General features: G+C 40.1%; 1 protein-coding gene, 1 long non-coding RNA gene and 6 other non-coding genes across 8 annotated transcripts; 1 reads left to right on the forward strand and 7 right to left on the reverse strand.

Annotated features, from left to right (window-relative positions):
- Positions 1-821: 821 nt before the first annotated feature.
- On the reverse strand, positions 822-4076 carry LOC141789216 (uncharacterized). Its single transcript, XR_012598185.1, has 12 exons — positions 4031-4076; positions 3519-3564; positions 3301-3345; positions 3077-3124; positions 2618-2650; positions 2383-2432; positions 2155-2184; positions 1916-1966; positions 1692-1738; positions 1351-1395; positions 1064-1124; positions 822-925 (listed from the first exon to the last, which is right to left on the reverse strand). It is a non-coding gene; the product is annotated as an uncharacterized LOC141789216 (long non-coding RNA).
- On the reverse strand, positions 1199-1273 carry LOC141789702 (small nucleolar RNA SNORD47). The gene has a single exon (XR_012598233.1). It is a non-coding gene; the product is annotated as a small nucleolar RNA SNORD47 (small nucleolar RNA).
- LOC141789704 (small nucleolar RNA snR60/Z15/Z230/Z193/J17) lies at positions 2035-2116 on the reverse strand. The gene has a single exon (XR_012598235.1). It is a non-coding gene; the product is annotated as a small nucleolar RNA snR60/Z15/Z230/Z193/J17 (small nucleolar RNA).
- Positions 2257-2338, reverse strand: LOC141789705 (small nucleolar RNA snR60/Z15/Z230/Z193/J17). Its single transcript, XR_012598236.1, has one exon. It is a non-coding gene; the product is annotated as a small nucleolar RNA snR60/Z15/Z230/Z193/J17 (small nucleolar RNA).
- Positions 2500-2577, reverse strand: LOC141789698 (small nucleolar RNA SNORD79). Its single transcript, XR_012598229.1, has one exon. It is a non-coding gene; the product is annotated as a small nucleolar RNA SNORD79 (small nucleolar RNA).
- Positions 3188-3258, reverse strand: LOC141789707 (small nucleolar RNA SNORD75). The gene has a single exon (XR_012598238.1). It is a non-coding gene; the product is annotated as a small nucleolar RNA SNORD75 (small nucleolar RNA).
- Positions 3709-3789, reverse strand: LOC141789703 (small nucleolar RNA SNORD74). Its single transcript, XR_012598234.1, has one exon. It is a non-coding gene; the product is annotated as a small nucleolar RNA SNORD74 (small nucleolar RNA).
- Positions 4077-15394: 11318 nt separating the features above from the next.
- plcxd1.1 (phosphatidylinositol-specific phospholipase C, X domain containing 1, tandem duplicate 1) lies at positions 15395-21205 on the forward strand. The gene is made up of 7 exons (XM_074667345.1): positions 15395-15824; positions 15954-16095; positions 16894-17036; positions 17119-17247; positions 17834-17989; positions 18622-18802; positions 20318-21205. Exons 2-7 carry the CDS (start codon positions 15969-15971, stop codon positions 20560-20562), a joined length of 981 nt encoding a protein of 326 aa, XP_074523446.1. The 5' UTR covers positions 15395-15824; positions 15954-15968; the 3' UTR covers positions 20563-21205.
- Positions 21206-21297: the final 92 nt, after the last annotated feature.

Here is a 21297-nt window from a genome sequence, read left to right on the forward strand (position 1 = left end):
TAACATTTTTCATATTGGACATTCGGTCATGCACCTAAAATACGTGCCGTGAAGGACAATTACTTCATCTCTTAACGTGATAACTTCTGTATCCGCCCACTGGAATTACAATTTTAATAAAAACAACGCAATGGTTCATTTACAGATGAGGCTCCACTACGTCATTTCCTGTTTCAACGTTCTCCTATAAATGCAGAAGTTCAGTTTTTCATGAGCTAGTTCTGTCCTTCAAATGCAACTTTAAACCCCTTGTTAAATTTCTCTTTACCATGTTGACTCTTAACCCTCCTAAGGCAGACATTGAAGGTTTGAAACAGCTAATTGCTAGTTACCCAATTACTCCACATCCATTATATAAGCCTTTTTCCCCCTCAGAAGTACCATTGCACTTAGTTGTGCATTAGCAACAGCTTCCAACCTATTGGCAGAGCTGTGTTGCGTTTAACGTGGCTGCCTCCTTGGTTTCACCAAAACAGATTTTCAAGGCACCAGTTTCACTACAAACCTCCATTAATTTGAAACCAAAACAGCACAGCTGAATATATATATTCACAGTATACACTAATCTCCTTTGGGTTCTCTACCTAGGGGTAGCTTTATTACAATGTTGCAACATCCCAGAGTGCATTGCATGTGAAGGTCTCAAAAAGTCAGAATTGTATACAACTACCCTATAGGACGTTTCCCCCCCCCCCAGTAAGTTTTTTTCCTCTAACTTAATTTGAGCCTCAACGAGGTTTACTGCCATGTTAGAGTATGTCATTACTTAATCCTTAGTGCTCTGCATCATAAAACCACAGCAAACACAGAGGGAGATGAGACTTGTTCTTTTCAGCTTTTATTAACCAATAGTTTCAAAACATTTCACATATTCTGGAAGTTGGAGGTTTTCCACTGACCCCAGGTGAACATCCAGGCACAGCATCTGATAAAGAAAGCAGTGGTTAAGGACTGCATTTTACATGATTGATAAAACACATGGGTTAAAGTTTTGACAAATATTAGCCATCAGAATTTACCCTAACATTGAGAGAAAACTGTAGATTTCAGTGTATATACTCACGCCTGCACAGGAGGCATTGGGATCCTTCTACAGCCGGGCAAAGGGCTTCACAGGGCCATTCCTAAGGGAACAAACAGATGTTACTCAGAGCAAAACTAGATCCAAACTTGGGTCGTAGCAAATATTTGACCACTGGACCTCAGAAAAAAATGGAACGGTAAGGGTTATAATCAACTGAATTCATTTGGCAGAATCTTTTCATCACTGGAGCTGTGGCCAGGGTTTGTTCACAATGCTCAACATTGAAGGTCAGAGGTATTTAGTTCAGTCTGTATTTCAGCTCTTACCTATATCACTTGTCTTTGAACCAGCACCCCATCATGAGTTCAGCCCTTAAGAGACAACTGTGTAAGTTTAATATGCACACCAGTCATATGTGAACATTTACTCAATGACCAGATCAGCTAGAGCTAATAAAACAGACTCCATGGTTTAAAGTCAGTGTTTACAAGTCATCATACAGGTCAGACTCAAGGGATCACAAATGGTTTTCTTGAGATCCCAACCAGCATGCAGCTCAGACCCAGATGGCAAGTGGCACACAGACATTCATAACTGGCCTAAAAACAAGTAATAAATTTAACTGGTCATCTGAGCCTGAGGTGCTTTAAATTACTGAATTTCTTACCATGCCTTTGAGATAACCAGTGCTCAGCCATAAGAATCCGACAGCACCTGCAACATTACAAAGGATGAAGTTAGATAGTGTAGAAAACAGCTGAGGCGTAAATGTTAACATAATTCAGATCAGAATAATGACTAATTTCCTCAAATGGATCAGCGACCTGATTCAAATTCATCACATCTGGGTAGAAGAAACTACATAGTACTTCACAGAAAAGCATGACTTACAAACACAGGGCTCTGAGGAGGATCTGCTTCAGTCAGGCTTCAGGTGTATATCTGGGCAGGAAGAAAAACTGTTATATTCAAGCATTTAAAATCTTCTGGGGGCTAAAGTCCTATTACATTTGATACATCAGCTAGGAGCGAAAGACAATAGTCATTCTTCATTGTGTAATCTGCTGAACTATGGGCTCATCATTGTATCAAGCAGTTAGAAATTACATCTAAACAGTCATAAAACTCACCTCAACTTTTTTACTGCCCAACGCGTGCTCCTAAAAATGAACAGAAACAATTTTTGAGCAACAATTTAAAAAAACAAACACAGCTTATGTCTTTAGTAGAGGTTGATACATCAGCTAGGAGCGAAAGACGATAGTCATTCTTCATTGTGTAATCTGCTGAACTATGGGCTCATCATTGTATCAGCATTGGTTTAATTAAATGTTTACTTTGAAGCAGTTTTAACTCACCTGTGACTGAGCAAAGACCAGAGACTGGATCCAGGAATAGTTCTCTGCATCTGCAAGAGCAAACCAAACATTAATGGAAGCCTAAATTTAAGAAGCGTGCAGGTTGAACTGAAGCTGCACTGTGTCAGTAACAAAGTTATCTTTCACTCTTTTTCAGAGAGATTCCCATTGTTTTAAATCACATCATCAACAGTTGGCTTAAAGGGGATGCAAAGTGAAAAGAAGTGATGATTACCTGTTCTGGGTGTCCTGCAGCTTCCCAGCACACCTGAGGAACACAAAGTATATAAACGATCATAATGATCTAGAGTTTGGGGGCATAAAATTATCTGTGCCCTCAGTTATTCAACTGGTGGGTTGGAGGATTCGTCATCCATGTAGTCAAGAGTAGCAAATAAGTGTCATCACAGCAGCACAGGGACAATGTACAGACTTAAGGCAGGCTCATGTCTCTGGATGTCACTCCAATTTGTTTATCCAAGTAAAAGTCCTAAAATCACTGAAAGCGAAATGCCTCCCAGCTCAAATTTCAATATTCTTTTAATTCAGTAAGTCATAGCTTTACCCATCGTGGAGGAAAATATCTTAGTTTTCCAAGACTTTGAAAGAAACTGCAAAAATTGAGTTTTTTTGCGATAGAGACACAAAACTCCCAAAAGCTGCTTTTTAAATTTCTCATTTAACAGAGTCTTACCTTTTAAAGAGTTTCCAGAAGCTTCAGGTTTCTGAATTTTCTGGGGGCCTGTGGAAATGCATATTTTAGTGCCGTACTTAACATGGCAACAAACATCATCTGCTTTTTACAAGTCTCAGAGTAGAATTTCTCAGAAATCACTTCTGTCCACTACTCTTACACTTTATAAATCATCACTGACTTGTAGATGGTTTAAGAGGACTAGACTACTTTTAGTAACTCACCATGGTAGAATGGGAAGACTTTCAAGCACTAGAGGCCTCATGGACCTGGATGAGAAAACAGAGAGCTCTTATTACCCAAGAAAGTACTGTTGCACCAAATTACAAAACTTGTGCATTCAACATCAGTTAAGGTGATTCAAAAATTACTTTTGTCCACTACTCTTTATAAAACATCATTAGTCGTATTAGAGATAAATATGCAACTTTTTGCTAATTACCACGTGGTGTCCATTTCTTCTTGCAGCATGAGACGGGACAACAGGACTGCAAGCACAGAAACATAAAATCAATCTTAGTTTAATGAATGAGTGATCTCTTCAGACTGACTCAAAACTATCTGGTCAATTTATCTGCGCAGTGAATGGAGCACGACAAGTGTGGTCGATTTAACAGATCTTGGATTGATGTCCCATATAGTCAGAAATGTTGGCATTCTTCACATTAACTCAGATGTCCCTACCAACATTTATTTCATCATTCCAACATGGGACAGTAAGAAGAAACTAAAAGTTAGCATCTGGGCCCAAAGACATCTCAGCACGTGGCTGAGGCCTGCTGCTAATCTTAGCGCTTCTAGCATCGAAAGCGTTTTCAAGGTAAAGCAAAATAATGTGACCACACATGTAACAAAAACATACAACATAGATATTGACCACTGCTCCTACAGATGAGCATTGTCTGTTTTCCAGCAGGAATAGGAAAATTAAAATAAAGCCAAGCTGAGACTTACCTTCGCGGCAGAATAGAAGTGAGTGAGACCTCGCAAAGGGCGGAGGACGTTTTTATACGGGATACCGCACAGGATTGTGGGATATACCAGCAGCGCCCCTGATGGTTGGCAATGTCGACGACAGGGGCGGAGCTAGAGGTGAGGCCGGGGTTGCACCATAATAGACTGTATAAAATATTGTTTGTAGTCAGCAGAAGAAGGATGTCAATTTTTTTTTTTCAAGACACTCACTCCACATCCAAGGATGAGACATTTTGTCGGAGTCTGTGGGGAGGGAAAGTTTTTTTTTGTCATGTCACCAATCTCTCAGGATGAGTTTTAGTTTTGTTTCACCCTAAATTCAATGAGAGATTTCAGACAATGGTAAATGGATCATTTTGGTAATTAAACATGATGATGGTATATTTATTTTGGTAAATGTTTATGGCTTCAATGCTAGGAACTCCAATATCACTCTCCTCAACCTTCTATCTGAACAAATTCTCCAAGTTACAAACAAGTTCCCCTCAGCCTCTGTGATTGTTGGTGGTGACTCTAATGAAGCCCCAAACCGGTGTATAGACAGATTCCCTGCTGGAGGCAACCAAGACAACTTGTAAACTGTCATTATTAGATGCTCTGAGAATTGTCCATCCCCAAGACACACATCTGTTCACATGGTTCAAAGCTGACTTATCACAAAAATACCGTCTAGACTTGTGGCTAATCGCCAACCATTTGGTTCCAAGGGTCCAAGACTGTAACATCACTGCTGCTCCTTTAATGGATCACACTGAATTAGTTCTCTCTCTGTCAAACACAAGTTCCACTATCCATAACTGGGATACCTGAAACTAAACTCTCTTTTCTTACAACAGTAAGCTTATTGCTTAGGCATCAAAAAAAAAATCATTACCAAATTCAATGCAATGTCTGAGCTCTCCCCATTGCTGAAATGGGAATTATTTGAATTTTGTCAGATGTTTTCAATACGTTTTGGAAAGCAATACACCAGGGAACACAATAAGGCTTACTCTGATAATCTGAAAGAATTGAATGACATATTAAATATTCATGTTCCAAGTACTGAAGACAAAGTCTGTTTACACATATTACGGGAGATCCTAGACCACCTTTTCCAGACGAAAGTTAAGGGAGCTTCATTGTAAAAACAAGGAAGTAAACAACTCGATTAAGTTATTATGTTTGATGGGAAAGTTTCATATACACAAAGCTAGATTCCTCCAAGCTGTACCTCAAGAAAAAATATTTTTTGTTGAGCTTTAATCCTATTATAATATAATAATAATATAATAATACTGTATCTTTAATTTCCAAAAACAAGAAATCTGTTCCGCCTTGTTAGAAAAGCTGATAACTCATATCACTAGAGAGAATTTTCCCCCTTTTTCTGTGTTTTTTGTTTTGTGCTGCAATGTTGCTGTTTTTTTTTTGTTTTTTTTTGTTTATGTTTTTGTCTTATACCTGTATGTATGTAAGCTAATGTATGCTATCTTGTGCACTCTTCAACAAAAAAAAAAAAAAGACTGTATAAAACATGGACAAAGTGTCGCTGATGTCACCCATGTGTTCTCAGACTTGAAGCCAATTCATGGGTGCTGCCATCATGGAAATGCAGTCTCTTCCGGTTGAGCTGGGCTCCGGTTCAGAGCGGAGTCCAGGTGGAGTGCGGGTGGGCTGAATCGTGTTTGGGCGATGAAACCTCACCCATTTAGTGGACTCTGAACCACCTGTGGCACCTGCAGCAAAAAGTTTTTTTTCGAATCACTTTAGAAATTAATTGCACTTTTTTGTCCTCCCATAGACACAGTGTGGATAATGGGGACAGCTATGTCCGTCGTGGTGCCCAGAGAGCCGCAGAGACGACTGGAAGCAGCCTTGGGAGGGGACACAGATTTGTTGGTTCACTTGGGGTGGACTGTGGTGGAGAGGCCTCCTTCCCTTCTTTGCCCACTCTCTGAGAGGGAGGACAGCACCAGATGTCCTCCTGATTCACTGTGGGGGCAATGAAGTGGGGAGGGAAGTGGCGTTAGGTTGGTTGATGGGATAATGGGAGATGCCAATGAAAAGTTAAAATTTTAGCAAAGATGGAAAAGAGCAGAAGATGTATTAACAGTGGTGTGCTGATTGAGCACCCTCACATTAGACATGTCAGTCCTGGGCTATTTTTGAGGGATGGAGTTCATTTCACACCTGGGGGAAATTATATTTTTTTTAATTCATTAGCACAGTGTCTTAAAGACCCCCTGCAAACACACTGAACTGTCTCTGCCTTTAGAGCTGGTCTTTGGGCTCTTTTTATTAGATAGTCCATCACTGTCGTTTCAAATGTTGAGTATCAGGTTAATTTTTAAAAGAATCCAAAGCCATAACACTGTTTTTTTTCCTGTGCTTTTTCATCTTTCCAAAACTATTTTCATGTCCGTGTGCCTCTTTCCCAAGACTCCTTCCCTGACTTAGCATCTCTCCCAGCTTATGATGGGCATAGCTTGCAATGTCACCCATCTGTTCCTGACACAGTATGGATTGCTGACCCAACAGGCGGACTTCATGAGACTCCTCACTTACAGCTAGTGTGCTGGGAGCCAGTCTGCAGTCAGTCTTAACCAGACTTTTAAAGAAGAGACACTTTTAGTGCATCTACATAGGCTTAATTTTTTAAGACTTCTTGTTTCCAAGCCTGCGTATTGAAGTAATTTTTTTTTTTAAGTTTGTGTTAGTCTGTACAATCTTTTTCTTGTTACGATAGTTAAGAACATGTTTGCACTGAATAAATTATTGTTATGTTTGAATCACTTTGTGTTTACCTCTGATGGCAAGTTTTGGGCTTCAGATACCCTCACAAGCATGAACTTTCAACTCATTCACTCATTGAGCTGGGACAGAGCTTTATTAACACAAAGCTTCGCTGTGACGGAACACCAACAAAAAAGCATTATATTTCTGTTTGGAGTAAAGTACTTTTTTATACAGAATAACTAATGACTATTGCCCCCAATAGTAAGTTAGGTTTAAAGGCAGGCCTTTTGGCCTTTTTTTATTTTTACAACATTCTGATCAAAGTCAAGATTCAAAAGGAATAATGCATTGGAAAAATATGTGCACAAACAGCACAAGTAAAACAGTGGGTCAGGTGCTGAATAAACTGTCTCAGATCAAGAATAAGATACCTGCCTGCTGCACATAGTTTTTAAGCTTAAATAATAATGTCCTTCCACCCACTCACAGGTATTGTCTGGCTGCGATCAAGGGAATTGAGTAACAATCAGATATTGGATCCAACTGTAAGCAATTCTATCAACCTGATTTGATTTTGTGGACACTTTCACAGTTCTGCCACTTGGGCGCAGTATTTTCCCCACTCAGCTCTCTTCTACTGTTCTGCCTTTTGGACATTCCCACCTGTACATCAGGTAACACAGCCCACCTGAGCACCAACATGCAGTGTTGGACCAGAATCTTGTAATACAGTTACACCCTGCAATTGGTGCACAACAGTCACTGCAGTGGGCTGCAATTTAATGTCATTTTCCTCAAAATGAAATGGTTTCTATGGTGGAACTGCATGTCAGCCTGTCTATATCATGTCGTTCTTCATGAGGCATGGAATTTTATTTTTTTGAAATATAAATTGCACAAAGTTAAAAAAAAAGTGTGAATAAATGTTAAAATGTTTTGAATAGCATAATAAAAAGAAATAATTATTCAGATTTACCAAAACATTTACACATTTAGTTCATACCGTTTTATGCTGAATACTCAGGCACATGTACTTCACTGGCGTAGACATGTCTGTAACTTTTTGAACTGTTCAAATATTTGACAAAAAAAAATGAAAGCTCATTTTTTCCATGCCCTAAGGAAAATCAAAAAATAATGAAAAAAACGTCTAGGCCCTGGTTTTCATATTTTGCGCATCTGAGGGTTAAGCTGTACTCAAAGAATAGATATTGTCCCCATCATTGTAGTAAGATGTCCTGCTTTAACAATGTATCCCACTTGGAGTTCAATGCAGTCATCTATTTTGCACTCTGTCTATCTATCCATGCATCACCATCTTAATATCCATGTCTATTTCAGTGCAGTTAAGGGAAACGTTTCCTCAACTTGCATTTGATAACCTGCTTTGTGACAGTTCAGTGCCTCGTATACAATTACCTTTACCGACTTAGGTATGCAAAACAGCTAGAACAGGTAATGTAATGTTGGGGGAGGATGCCGGTCAGACCTGGTAGACCTAAACGTATTGTTTGCTGGGAACGTCTGGAAGAGTCCCCCATCAGAAAGAACTTTAACTCCCACCTCCTGGAGAGCTTCGACTGTGTTCCAGGGAGGTAGGGGACATTGAGTCTGAATGGGCTTTGTTCCGTGCCTCCATTGCTGAGGTGTCCGATCAGAGCTGTGGCCGTGAGGTGGTTGTTGGGCAGCAATACCCGAATCCGCTGGTGGACACCAGCGGTGAGGGATGCCATCCAGCTGAAGAAGGAGTCGGGCCTATTGTGCCTTTTTGGCGCGTGGGACACCTGAGTCAGCAGACAGGTATCAACAGGCCAACCGGAATGCAGCTTCAGCAGTTGCCAAGGCGAAAACTCAGACACGGGAGGACTTTGGTGAGGCCATGGAGAGCAACTTCCGGACGGCTTCGAAGAGGTTCTGGACCACCATCCGGCATCTCAGGAGTGGGAAGCAGTGCACTGTAAACACTGTGTTCAGTGAGGATGCTGACCTCGACTCGGGATGTTGTAGATTGGTGGCAGGAATACTTCGAAGACCTCCTCAACCCTACCGGCACGCCTTCCTTGGAGGAGGCAGGGCCTGGGAATGTAGGGGTGGGCTCTTCCATCTCTGGGGTTGAGGTGGCCGAGGTGGTTAAAAAGCTCCTTGGTGACCGGGCCCCAGGGGTGGATGAGATCTGCTCAGAGTTCCTTATGGCCCTGGATGTTGTGGTTGACATGACTTTGCAACATCGCCCGGACATCGGGGACAGTGCCTCTGGATTGGCAGACCAAGGTGGTGGTCCCTCTTTTTAAGAAGAGGGACCAGAGGGTGTGTTCCAACTACAGGGGGATCACACTCCTCAGCCTCCCTGGTAAGGTCTATTCAGGGGTACTGTAGAGGAGGGTCTGTATGATAGTTGAACCTTGGATTCAGGAGGATCAATGTGGTTTTCGCCCTGGCTGTGGAACTGTGGATCAGCTCTATACCCACAGCAGGGTCCTCGAGGGTGCATGGGAGTTTGCCCAACCTGTCCACATGTGTTTTGTGGACTTGGAGAAGGCATTCAACCGTGTCCCTCGGGGAGTCCTGTGGGGGGTTCTCCGGGAGTACGGGGTGCCGGACTGCTTGTTACGAGCCGTCCGTTCCCTGTACGAGCGGTGCCAGAGCTTGGTCCACATTGCCAGCAGTAAGTCGGACTCGTTTCCAGTGATGGTTGGACTCCGCCGGGGCTGCCCTTGTCACCGGTTCTGTTCATAACTTTTATGGACAGAATTTCTAGGCGCAGCCAGGGTGTCCAGGGGGTCCGGTTTGGTGACCTCAGGATTTGATCACTGCTTTTTGCAGATGATGTGGTCCTGTTGGCTTTATCAAGCCGTGACCTTCAACTCTCTCTGGTTCGCAGCCAAGTGGGAAACAGCTGTGATGAGAACCAGCACCTCCAAATCCGAGTCCATGGTCCTGAGCCGGAAAAGGGTGGACTGCCCTCTCCGGGTCGGGGATGAGATCCTGCCCCAAGTGGAGGAGTTTAATATCTCGGGGTCTTGTTCATGAGTGAGGGCAGGATGGAGCGAGAGATTGACAGATGGATCGGTGCACCGTCTGTCACCCAGGATGGCATGGGCTTTGATGGGGGACACATATTTCATGGAATTTCAGCCAGAACTGGAAAGTCAAAATTTGGCCTAAAACTTAAGGGCCGGCCCTTACGTTCTGAGCCAAATTTGTGAAAACCCTAAAACAGCAGTAAGATCCTGTGCCTAGATCAAGTAGATGACATATGTTTCCAGCATTTATCATACAGAAACAAAAAAAATAAATAAAATAAACTGAGAGAGAGGAAAAAAATGGTCCATTGTGGAATAACACAACAAAGGCTATGGGGACATTTTGTGCCAGTCATGTATTATGATATAGATTTTTACAGAGTGAAAAATGTAATATACATGAGTGAAAAATAACGGTTAATGTTTATATTCAAATTGGAACTAAATTCTAAATATATATATAAAATCATGCTACTTCTTGAAAGGAAACACTTAAAAAGTCATTGAATAAGACACCTTAGACAATGTAGTTTATATGAAATGTAACATAAAGCAAAATAACATAATGTAATTTAATGTTTATGAAATGGCTAAGCATTCAGATCATTTTATTATTTTAAGAATCAATGAATGCAGAAAATCCTTCTTAATAGTACTGCAACTCAAATAGTAATAATGATTAAAATAAAGTATACAATGATTCAAACATGTTACACACAGAAATATTAAAGAACAAATGTATGTATGCATACAAAAAATGACTGTTCATAAGGTTTCACAGAGCACTGTAAATATGAATTGTTATCCAAATTACTTTGTCATCAACAATGATACATACATTTATATTGGAATATCAAAACTAATAATTAAGCATGTTTATAGTTAATTGCTGCTGACAAATATTAAGACATAAAAAAAAGTAACACAAACTGTTAATTTATATATCCTACTTCTGTGCACTTACAAACCAATCAACACCCCTACTGCACAAGTGTTGCTCAACATTTAAGAAATGTAAAATGAAATCTTCATTAAAGCAATAAATTAAACTCCTGTTTTTAAATGTATCATTTGTAAACCTCATTACATCAGAGAGGCTGAAACTCTGCTCAGGATTGATCCTCATCAGCAGTCAGTCCAATTTTATTGGCCTTCTTGCTCCTGAAGCAGTTTGTCTTGTGGTTCTGGTTTGTGCTGTTTCAGAGTTTATCGACCTGCTGAAGAAGCTGACAAAGCTCTGACAATCCGAGTTATCTCATTCAAACACACAGCTTCATTTGATTCCCCCAGGAAGTCCATTTTAGGACAAAGGTCAGGGTTTGAAAATCATTACCTGTTTACAAGTTAACTGTACATATTACAAAATGTATGTAAAAAGCATCCGTGCAAACGGACAGGGACTTATTTAACAAATTTCTGCAAAAAAAAAAAAAAAATACCCAAACACTTAACTTTACTTTACATCTAAATAAAGCATGTTTTCCTCATTTAAAGAGGTCAATAATGTCTCCACAATACATGTGAATACCTGGACTAGGGTTTAAACTCTTGTTTGCAACCTGTCTAAGCAGGTCATATCTTATCACGACCTCTTGTGCGACCTTAAACACTGTGTGTGTGTGTGTGTGTGTGTGTGTGTGTGTGTGTGTGTGTGTGTGTGTGTGTGTGTGTGTGTGTGTGTGTGTTGGGAGAGTATTATAAAAACATGCTGTTTCCTGTACGTCAAAAATAGAAAAAACTATTCTGGGAGTGGTATTGGTACATGGAACGTGATGAGGTGCACATTTAGACACAGGATTCACAAAGCAGTTTCACAGGTTTGATGGATGGATAAATATAATTTATAATTTTATCCAAAGATACAAAGGAAAAATCACAAATCCAACTAGTTAGAATAATAATAATAGATCAAATGTTATCTAACTTATGTCATTAATGCATTGATCCATCTATTATGGCTAAAAAACTTGGGCCAGTCAGTCTAAGTCACTTGCTACATTCCCTCTAAGCTGCGCTTGCACAACCGTGCACTGCTTATGAATTCTCACACAACAAATCTATGCAGCACATGTGATAAAATCTAACCTGAACTGAAAATAAAATAAACACATGAAAATGTATTCTGTACCATTTCTGTAAGTCAGTGAGTGACAGGTAACAACAAGCATTAATTACAGATCAAGCAATGACTAACACTGTCCAGCCAATGATATGACGCCGTTCACACATATTTACTTAAGCAACCAATCAATGTCATTTACAGCACTTCATGTGTATGGGCCACTGTTTAGCAGGTTAGAGTGCAGCTAACAGAGCAGCAAAGTTCAGAGGTAAATGCTGCTAGTCCCTTATAATGGCAAAATGAACAGGCAGTGTTAAATCCACCCACCAAGCCAAAGTAAAAAGAAATGTGTTTCTTTTTAAGATGGCTGTTGAAGTCCGTGCGAACAGAAGAACAAGAGGTGAAAATGGGTACGATTTTTTCCTTTTGCAAGTGAGGCTGCTCTGCAAAACATGCTGCTAAGCCAAAGTAGCAAGCAAGTTTTCAGAGGCTTCACATTCAGCAGACAAGTCATTTGCATGCAGTTGGAATTGTACGAAGACAAAAGATAGGAGGGATTGGTACATTGTAGCAGAAGAGCACAAAAGATTGAGAGAAGAGAAATGAACTGTCACACAAGAAAAGAAATCCAACCTAAAGCAAGTTAAAGTTCTCATCAACAATATCAACTGCGGCTCAACAATTCCACAATCACATGGCAAAGTATGTGAGTGTACCAGAAAGCTGGCTAAAACAAATATAAAATTATGCCTTTGAATTTGTTAACTCGATCAGTTAGATCATGTAGAATAAGACAATAAGTAATGTTAAAAATGCACCCTGGCATACACTGATAGTAGGTGAGAGCACTAACATAACTGTGCACAAAATGACTTCCACTATAAACTGTATTCAGCAGGGTCATCCAGCTAACAGCATGCAGACAACCACTACTTTTTACTGTAAGCATGGACTGGACTTGCAGGGAATGGTGATGCTGACCTCCCATGCCGCCTTAATGGTGCAAGAAAAGCACAATGGAGTTGCAGTTTTAATAAAGCAGCAAATACCACACGTAAATTTGTGGCCCATTGAGAAGACTTGGACATTGATGATGCCTTGAAAGATGTGCCTTTGATGTGAGATGTGGAAACTCTGCTTAAAACAGTATATTCCACTTTTTCTCGGTCCACTGTGAAGAGGAGCAAAATGAAGGACCTAGCAAAGTTTCTCAATGAGAATACACTGTTATTCAGGCTTCTGAGTGATGTGATGGCTGTCACCAAGCTTAGGAACATAATGCTTAAAAAAATTGTTATAGAGACTCCAGCTGTAACAGAGATCCAGTGGCAAATTAATGCTGTAAGTAACTCTCTACAAAAAGCGAGTGATTCAAAGTTTAAGGTTACTCTCACTGCTCTGGGAGATGTTTTAGGTGAGATGGCACAAATCTGCCTTTCTGTTCATAGATGCAAGCTGACTGGGATGGAAGGGCACTTCTCTACCAGACAAAGAATGAGTAGTTGCATTCCCAACACATGAAGGATGAGGAGGATGTTCAGTGGAGTGTCGACTACACACATACTACACACACTTTCAATAAGTCATGTAACTTGCTATGATCTCAGGTTTTGGACAGGTGTGATACTGGTATAGCTACGGTGTGTATGTCTGATGTTGCTCACTGTGGTCCACGAAATTCCCAGGTAATTTAAAAACCTATTGATAAATAAATAAATAATAATAAATAATATATACATAATAAAAAAATATTTCTATTTCTGGGTTTTTATGGTATAATTTTTTGTTGAATCCCAAGTCTGTCGTCCCCTGCATCCAAAACAGCTCCCAGTCGATCTTGCCTGGACCACACCCACCATACCTTATAAAACTTCACCCTGTAGGCCTTAGTCCCCTTTTTTTCCCTTAAAACCTCAGCAGGCAGTCAAAGCAACCAAACATTAGAGTGAAAATGGACAATATAAACCCTTATGTGTGGGACAACTGACCAAAGTTCCCCCAATTATTCTAGTGTCTGCACTTGTAGCACTGTATGCAGTATACATACTCTTAAAATTGTACAAATTTTTGCACGCTTGTTGTAACCAGTTTATGGTTATTACACAGGAAGTGCAATAACTCAATACATAGTTAAAACAAAGCAGCTCAAAAAATTAAGCTGAGCATGGAAAACCATGCACACAAAAATGTTAGCTTTACGTGCAAAAGGTTTTTTTTGTTGTTGTTTTTAATTAAACCAGCTTTGTAAATGCTTGATTAATTCAGCATGTTTGTCATTCATCAGCGCAGAACAAAACCACATTAATCTCTAGGATAGCTTTAACCAGGTATTTTGGGGAATGACATTTTAAGTTTTTCAGCTGAAGACCATAGCTACACTGAGACGGATTTTAAAAATCACTGGGCTCTATCATGGAGGTCCCCCGCCATCCAAAACATATCTTATTTCTCAGTTTCAGATATATTTCATATTTTTATTTTAAAAAAAGTATCACATTATTTCATAATAACGTGAAAAACATGTTACACCTTGAAAAACATATTGGAATGATATGATGATAGTAATACATTTTTTTTCCTAGTGTGGCAGCAACTGGCTTCCATAGCCGTACATATCAGTGGTTCACATTTGCTGTTATCAAAACCGTCCACAACACCAGCAGGTTAACCAATTTTTAGTATGTAGCAGGTAGTATGCGAAAACTTGCAAAATCTGTTGCATACCAAAAATCCCCAGATGTCCGACTGATCAAGGAAAATTTCTCACTATGCAACGGACCAGTCTACCTGGATTACTGTTTCCCTTAATGCATGGCTCCAACGCTGTTTGTCTATGCGGTTGGTAGGTTTTGGTGAATTACCGTCATCTACTGGAATGGGTCCGCATTATAACTACAATACAACAACACTAACGTTACGTCTGTGAGATAGAAGTGAAGTGATGAGAAAGAAACACCTGTAAATCTTGTTACTTCTAGTAAAAGAGGTGTTTACTTCTACAAATTCATCAAAGCCTCTATTAACCACTATTTTTCTAAATTAATTATTATTTTTTAACCAAACTGTGTTTTTCCATCAGCTTTAAAAATAAAAATCCCTTCCAGATTTATTTTCAGCAAACGATGTAAATCAAATATGGTGATTCTGCTATGATAAGGTTTAAAAAATAACTAAAATGCCAAGGCCTACCCAAAGTTTGTGTCGTAATTTTTAATAAAATTTATAAAAAATAAAATCCAGCTCCATTTTCCAAAACTGAAAACCAGAGTAGCATACTACAAAAAAGACCCCACAGAACAGTCATACTACATACTTCATGCAAAAGCAGGATGCAGTATGCAGTGCTTACTACTTACTACATTCACATGAAATATGTAGTAGACGGTTTGGAAAACAGCCATAATCTTTGCAAAATTGTGCATGTTGCCACGCCCTGCGGTGACGTCACTTGAATTTGCGCAGGTATGTTTTGGTTTACTGAATCTCTCCTAAATTAGAGTTGTCTCTTTAAGAGAGGAGCCTCTCTGTATCTGCTGATCCGTCAGCTGGTGCCGCCCTCTCTGCCTCGCTCGCTCCCACCTCCTCCTCCCCCACGCACTGTGCGACGGCTGCACCTCCGGGACCGACGGGCACCCGGTGAACGGAGGGACTCACCTGGAGCAGACAGCGCATCATGCGTGCGTGCTGGCTTCAAATGGATAATCAATGATTGGAGATAAGATGCTTCGCGCTCTACGTGTTCGTCATCCTGGGCTCTGCAGGTGTAAAAGGTAACCCGGCTGAGCTGCAGGGGAGGGACGCGGACACGCTTTATCTCCAGATCTCAACATACATGTTTCATGTTCAGCCATGACATCCTCTACTGCATGGGCATGGACGAGTCCTCGTGGTGCGCGCCCTTAGTTTCATTCAGTGGATTATTTACCCTCCGCACAGTTGGTTTGGTGGTTGGCGGCAGCAGTTTGATCAAGTAAGAGTGAAATAAACAGGATGACAACATGCACAAGTTCTCTGCTCATGATGTATGAATTTACTGTTGTCAGTGTAACGCAGCGGCTGCTCTCTAACATGAAAATGTGTGTTCACTGGCGGGCTGCAGGCGCTGGAGCTCAGCATGTCCTCCTCTGTGGTTGTATCCGGAGGGAGGGAGCTGAGTCTGAGAGAGCTGCCCATGGAGAGCTGGATGTCTCGCCTGCCCTGTGCTCTGTGGGACATCCCGCTGTACCACCTGGCCATCCCAGGTAGGCTGTGTGCCTTGTTACTGCACATTATGTCAATATGTGGTTAGATACCATATCTTAATGGGCTTAGTGGGCTGTCTGAGTGGTTTCCCTTTGGACAAATTATAAGATCAGTCTAGACGCTGTTTTAGGCAAACTAAAAAAGATATACAAACAGGCAAAGGCACAAATTAATTCAGGAAAAACATTAACAATTTAACTTGGATTCATTTCTCTTTAGAAGACAATACACAGCATGTGCACAGCTGAATTTACATACAACAAGAAAGAAAAAGTGTCTCAGAACTGCACAGACTGTGCATCCAAATATAGACAATCCAAACAATTACAGGCAACAGAACACAGCCCATTCACAGTACACACAACCAGCTGTAGACAGCCAAATACAGGCAATGTAACCAGCTGCAGACAATATATTTAACTGCAAACAATGCAGCGAATAAAGGCCATGCAAAAGAAAACACACAAAAGTGATTCAGTGCAACTGATTTCAGAAGACATAACATAACAGAACAGGGACAAATAATAACAGTGACTAATTTTTTTGTGATATAGACATTGTATCGAGAGTTACAAGAGGATGCATAGATATTCCAGGCAGCAAGTCAAAATACAGTCAAGAGACAACACAGCAGAACCAGTTTCAGGCAAACAATGCATCCACCAGTTACAGTCAACTCAAAAACATAGGCTGCATATGTTTCCAATTTCAGACAGCACAGTCTCTCTGCATTCATGTAGCATATAAGCAATCATATATCTTTGTAATGATGTGTGTGTATCATTTCCCTCTACCAGGCAGCCACAATGCCATAACCTACTGTCTGGATATGAATGACAGATCTCCTGTCGACCTCACACAGCCAGACATGCTTCAAAAGCTGGACAAATACATGAAGCCTCTAATTCGCCCTTTTGTATACAAGTGGGCAATAACACAGGTAACAAAACACCAAAATCCAGTGTAAACAGAGAGGTTTAAGCCATCATATAATGAGTGAGTGTGCGTACTGTGTGTTGCAGGAGTTCACTATAAAGCAGCAGCTGGACTGTGGGATCAGATACTGTGACCTGAGGATCGCTCACAGGCCGAATGACAGCTCCACTGATCTGTATTTCTACCACGGTGTTTACACCACACTCACTGTGGAGGTAGAGGAAAGACTCTAAGAGAGCAGTTACATTTACAAGATCCCAAACAGGCCATTTGCATCCACAAAAGTGGCCAACAGAATGACTGTAAAGGGCATCAGAAACCAACACTCATCCCATTGTTTTCACTTCAGACATCAGTAAGATGTTTTGTTCCCTTTATGATTAAATTTTACCACAGGGACAATAGATTGTGTCATAGTGTTTTCTATTTAATCCAAATACTATTTGACATGCTGCTTGAACTCTTCAGGCTGTCTATATGAGAAATCAGAGCGCCCTTCATCTCACCTTTGCTCCTGCTGAGTGAACAGGTGCAAGAGAAGAAAATTGAACAGATTGTGCAGGTTGTTGCACACTTCCATTACTCTACGCAAATAGTGTGAGTGCCAAAATTCAAGTCCTACAAGAAAATCAAACCCTTTACAAAAATTCCTTACCTCTTAGAACAAGGGTGTAAATTGACATGAAGTTTTAAAAGAACAGGGCTGATGGTACAAATATCTGATCATAAAAGGCAAGAATGTAACTTTTTCTTCGTAATGTTGTAAAATGTGCAACAAGTACCCTGTTTTCTTTCTGGCAGACTGTTTTAATGGAGATCAGAGAGTGGCTGGATGCTCATCCCAGAGAAGTCGTCATCCTCTCTTTCAGCCACTTCCTCGGCCTGAACCAGGAGCTCCACATGCTGCTGCTCACAACCATACGCAAAATATTCACCTCCAAGCTCTGTCCCAAAACCGTACGTCCCCTCTTTCATTCAGCTGTCACTAAAGAAGAAGACTGGCATTACTTGTTTACAATTACAGCCAAAAATCATCAATGAAGTGATCCTACAAGTAGATTTGTTTTAAAGAATAATTAGTATCTTCTTTCTCTCTGTGCTGTAGAGTTTAACTCTTGCCCAAAATCTGTTGGCACACATCACTGAGGCTCACTGTTACACTTGGCTGATATTTCCATCACTACTATGAACACACACTGTTTGTTTTGACTGAGTCCCTCACACACTGTCCTGCTGCCCCATATATCCACCAGAGCACCAAATGTGGACTAATTTGAAGCTAAAAATAGTAGCTGAACAAATGCAAGATTTACTCCTGCTGAGCAATGTTGCTATGTCTCAAAGTACTCAGCTTTTGGGATTTATTGTGGCTCATTTTAAAAGATTTAAATCATTGAACAGGCTCATTGCCGACATGATGGAAACCGTAGAAAATAGTATTCTTTTAGCCTCTTAGGTGTGAAGCCACTCTGAAAATAATCCCCCACTGTAGAAGTTTTCTGACAGCAGACTTTACAAGGAAAGGTTTAAATGAACTAGAGTATTGGCTGTATTATGTGAAACTGAGTCTGTTTTTCTTTTGATTTCAGGAAGTGTTGACCCTTCGAAACCTGTGGGCTTCGGGCTGCACTGTGATTGTGTCCTATGAACACAACATGGCTAGCTCTCACAGCGACCTGTGGCCACATATTCCTTATTGGTGGGCGAATAAATGCAGAGCCGAGGCTCTGATTGAGGAGTTTGAACACAGAAAACAGCACGGCAGACCAGGTGAGACACTGCTATTGTTTTACAAATCATTTACTCTTAATAAATAAAGTATCAGCACTTAACTCAGAAACCAGCGGCTGTGAAATAGTAAGGTAAGTATTTTCCAGTGTTTCTGGTGTAGCCTGTGGTTAGAGATGAACAAGTTTCTTATCTCTGTGCTCCATTGTTTACGAAAGGGATGATGCAGCTACTGACTTAAGATACAAACAAACTGGCAAAAAAAAAAAAAAAAGGTTATTGACGGATCATTTTGTTGATTAAAAATAATTGTATGTATACACTTTTTAAAGAATTTTTGTTGACGCTTTACAATAAGGATAACTTAATTGATTTAAGCTAAGGCATCATTAAGTATTTATTGTAAATTCATTAAGCATTATCCTGTGTTACCTAACATTAATAAACATATTACTTAAGCATTAATAAGCAGTTAATTAATGTCTACTGAGTTACAAAAGCAGTTATTTATAAGAGTTAAGACCAGCAGGACTTTAAGACTCAGAATTCAGATATTTATTCAAAAGAACAAAGAAACCAACACAACCCAAACTAAATGTATTATTTACTGTATTTTTTACAAAAGAGGTAACATTCTCTGTACAAAATCATGTTAAACAAAACAACTCTTGAGTCAAACTGAAAATTACTCAGCAATTAGAATAAAAACCTTCAAACCTAAAGTCCCTCAGAGCTAGTGGCTTATCATGGGAGTGCTAGTTTCTGTTTTTCTGGTGAGTCTCAGCTTCACTGTAAATAATAAGATTCACAGAGGCTTATCTCTGGTTTGCTACAGCAATACGGACCCAGAAATGAAAATGATTTAATGTGATTTAAATGCAGTCGACAGGTATTTAGTTTGCTTGAATCAAAGCATCATTCTGCAGATTTTTAAAAAGTAAACAGCCAAGCTTTGTTGGAGAAAAATATTTCTGAAATATTTGTTTCTTTGTTGAATGAATGTTGGACTGGTCATTTCTGATACAGCCCAAGTAGTATGGAAATCTGGACGCTGATTGACTTTTGTGAAACAATGTCAAGCAGATTTGTTACTCAAGTCAAAATTTCTGATAAAGATGCAGGTATCTGTTTATGGAGATAAACACATTGTCATCACATTCCAGATTACTTACCATTTGATAACACAAATGGTAAATGAAACAATACTTTGACAGAGTTCTCCTATTCTCTCTGACCACTGAAAGCACTTTTACATCTCTGGTCACATCAACCCATTCATACACAGATGACTGAAGATGCTAAAATAGGGAACTGCAGAGAGCTAATCACATTCACACACTGATGACTATGAAACCAGTGACACTTTCCTAAGGGTGCTTTGGCACACTAGAGGTGGGATCTAACTGCAAAACCAATTGACTGAGAGGCAGCCGCAAACAAAACTCTGGACACCTCAGTCCACCAAATTCATGTTCTACAGTTTGATTTAAAGTTTGTGTTTGAAGTTATATCCAGCTTTAATCAGTCATATTTGATGTGTGCGTGTGTGTGTTTCAGGCGGCTTCTTTGTCACAGGAATAAATCTGACAGAGGACCTGAAATACATCTGCACTCACCCCACAGAGTCCCTGAAGGACCTGGTGATGTCTACCTACCCGACGTTGCTCAGCTGGGTCAAAGAGCAGACTCCTGGCTCCAGGGTCGGCTCTCTTAACATCATTGCTGGGGACTTTATCACAGAGAGCCACTTTGTACCAACTGTTGTTGCACTGAATGAGAAACTACTGAAATGGTCTTCTTGACTTTTCACCATTTTTGCATTATTCTTCAGAAAAATGTGAACCACAGCATGAAAAACAAACAGGCTTGTTTTTTAATACAGAAAACTATTACTTGAATTATTTATCATCATATAAATGCACTTGTTAGAGTCTGTTCTTCTATATTTCAGTCTTGAAGCTACTTGAAAACATACTTTCTTGGAATTTTGACCTGCACTTGTTTCTTTACACTCAGTTTACTACTTATGCAATGCACTGTATCAGTTTCTCCTGAGTCAGTAAGGTGACTAGTTTTATGTTACGTTGACCAAAGCAATAATGATCCCATGTGTCACACCTTAATGTAGGCATTTAGCTGAGTAAGCACAAACCATTTACTCCCAGAGCACATGAAATGTAATGCAGGCCACAAACTTTTATAATCATGACAAGTGGGCAGTAAATAGCTAATCTGTATCACCTATAATACTTAAATGATCAAAAGAGAATGTCGAAGATGACTTTTGCATGAAAGCTTTTTTTGCATGAACCCAACCTTGACTGTTTTACTTAAAAGTCACCTTAGCCGAAAGTTTAGGCCTTGATTTCAGATAATGCTGCACCGCTGTGCCTGTGAAGATGCGCTGATCCAATAAACATAAACGTTTTTAAGCAAGTTACTCTGTTCTCAGATCATTTTGTTATACAAATTATAGTCAAGATGTTTCCTCAATGACACAAGTTGGATCATCAGTCTCTGCTCGTCAAAGATTTAAA

Source organism: Halichoeres trimaculatus, unplaced genomic scaffold (genome assembly GCF_033239565.1).
Source record: "Halichoeres trimaculatus isolate MK-OKI-2021-1 unplaced genomic scaffold, fHalTri1.1 fHalTri1_scaffold_4, whole genome shotgun sequence".
NCBI classification, from domain to species: domain Eukaryota; kingdom Metazoa; phylum Chordata; class Actinopteri; order Labriformes; family Labridae; genus Halichoeres; species Halichoeres trimaculatus.